The sequence below is a fragment of the Stegastes partitus genome, unplaced genomic scaffold (genome assembly GCF_000690725.1).
Source record: "Stegastes partitus isolate 25-593 unplaced genomic scaffold, Stegastes_partitus-1.0.2 Scaffold432, whole genome shotgun sequence".
Classification (NCBI taxonomy): Eukaryota; Metazoa; Chordata; class Actinopteri; family Pomacentridae; genus Stegastes; species Stegastes partitus.
Window position 1 is genome coordinate 378,399 of NW_007578163.1, and position 2,374 is coordinate 380,772.

At 43.0% G+C, this 2,374-nt stretch overlaps 1 protein-coding gene across 1 annotated transcript in view; it reads right to left on the reverse strand.

The window, feature by feature from the left end:
• Window positions 1-2,374, reverse strand: part of shtn3 (shootin 3) — a 47,193-nt gene that overhangs the window by 11,347 nt on the left and 33,472 nt on the right. Inside the window, exons 10-12 of the mRNA XM_008286107.1 lie at window positions 2,026-2,085; window positions 1,733-1,836; window positions 395-460 (exon numbers count right to left, since the gene is read on the reverse strand). Of these exons, the coding sequence (XP_008284329.1) occupies window positions 395-460; window positions 1,733-1,836; window positions 2,026-2,085 (230 nt within the window). The remainder of the gene's footprint in view (window positions 1-394; window positions 461-1,732; window positions 1,837-2,025; window positions 2,086-2,374) is intronic.

The following is a 2,374-nucleotide window of genomic DNA, read 5'->3' on the forward strand; positions in this document are numbered from 1 at the left end:
CCCAATGGTTCCTCAAAAGTAGCTGGAGTTCCTTATGACGACCCATGTAAAGTCATCAGGGCTGTTTAGCCAGACAAACCTTGAATCAGTTTTAAATGTAGTAAATGTGGTTTGGCCCACAAAAAATAACATTTAAAATCAACATAGAACCAAATGTAAGAAATAACATTTCTGAAGTTGATTTCTGAGTCTGACTCATGTCATACCAGCTGACATGGAGGGGGGCAGGGTTTATCGCCTGAACTGCAGCTCACTTCTAGGGAGCTGTCATGTCAGCCATGCAGTCGACACAGCAGGACACACAGGGCTTTTGAATGACGTAGAATCAAGCTTGAGTAAGTGTTGTTCATTTTGAACACATCACAGTGATAACGCTGATAAAAGCCCATTTTACCAGGATGCCTTTCAGCTCGTCCATGGCGCTCTCCTGCTGCTGCTTCTCCTCACAGATCACGGGTTGCTGGAAGAAAAAAGGAAAAAAAAAAAGAAAAATAAATGACTCTTATCTTTCTACAAATGTCTGATCTTAGGTTTGATCAGAGCGCAGCCCCACCACGCCGTATCTCCAGAACACAGAAAGAAGCTTTTCTTAGTAGAGGAACAAGAACCCAACCACCTCACAGCATCAGCCCATGAAGCTGGTTGAAATGGAGGTGACATTTGTTTAACTGATTAAAATTAGGGTCTGCAGTGTGTGTGTGTGTGTGCGTGTGTGTGTGTGTGTGTGTGTGTGTTAGGTTAGTGGGGTCAGAGGGAGGGAAAGGTCTTTCTCCCTGGAGAGCAACGACGACTTCACATCACAAGATGCAAAGATGCAAGATGCAAACGTCAATATACTCACTTTTACTGCTACTCTCTGTGGCAGCGCAAAAGGAGGAACATGGAGAGGAGAGAGAAGAGAGCAATCAGGCAGAGTGCATTCAGACTGCATTAAATATGGCGGCCTGGACGTGTTAACACGCATCCTGGTCTGTGCAGGGGGAGGAAAGCCCAAGGGAAAGAAAAATAATGAAGCAGGAGGAGCGTTTCCTGTGTTCTGATTCTGTTTCAAAGGTCACAGAACACCTCGGCCCTTTGACCACCTACTGTTGTTGCATATAACACAAAATAATGAGTGCTTACACCAAAAGAACCCATTAAGGTTTATGAGGCTGGCAAGCAAAAAACTGTTATTTTTTCATGTTTTAGGGCCTTGCATCAGTATCGATATTCGAAACATGTTTGGTTTTCTTTCACTGCACTTTCTTGTTTCTCAGTGGTTTGCATGCACGCTGATGCTCACACAGCGTGTCTGCAGAACACAGGCTGCATGGACGACTGAATGGGCCTAACAGGCACAGGCCAGGGCTCCAGACTCGCTTTAAAGTGATGCTAAACATTTACAAGGATGTGCCAAGAGTCCATAAAACAAAGAAAACAAAGATGCAAAATGATGCAAAAACATGAGACACAAAATGAGCACAGTGGTGTTCAGTAACCACAAAAAGACACAAAACAACTGCTAAAAACAAAACATGACCACAGAGATGTAAAATAACCACTAGGAGGCGCAAAACAGCCACAACCAGACAAAAATGATCACAAAAGGCTCAAAACAATCCCAAAAGGCCACAAAGAAACAACTAATTACAACAAAAAAATGCAAAATACTTAAAATACACACATATAAAACAAAAGCAGTGAGACTCAAAGTGAGTAAAAAGGCCTCTCACACCTCTCAGCCTGCGCTCACCTTGGCTTCCTGACTCTTGACAGGCCGCAGGACGACGCCATGTTTGATCCGCTCCATCATCTCGTTGACCGCCTTCACCTTCACCTCGTCCACGCCCTCAGCAGCTGAGACAGAGAGCCACAGGCAACACAAGTTCAGCTGCAATGGCCAAAAGTATGTGGACACCTGAACGCAACTTGCACTGAAGGCACTTTTTGCCAGACGGTGGAAGTTATTATTATGATACACATTAACAACAACCTGCTGGTCTACATATGATGCCATATAAATAAAGACAGGTGCTTTGAACCCACCTGGAGGCTGCTCCGCTTTCACAGAGGCTTTAGAGCCTTTGGAGGATTTCCTCATGATTGCTATCAGAGAGCTGAGACAGAAAACAGTTACATGTGCAGTGCTTCACAGTTTTATTACCATATTTACCATCCAATGTGAGGTTTATGCAACAGCTGCCCTAAATTGACAGCATTGGTAATTTCCAAAATCATTTCTTATGTTTCTGTAACGGTTAATACACCAGGATGTAGAAGCTCTTTAACCATGAAGCCATCACATTTTAAGTGTAGCGTTTTACAAAAAAAAGAAAAGAAAAGAAAAGAAAAAATAGTAAAACAAGATGTCAAATTCTAGTTATTCAGACTTAGA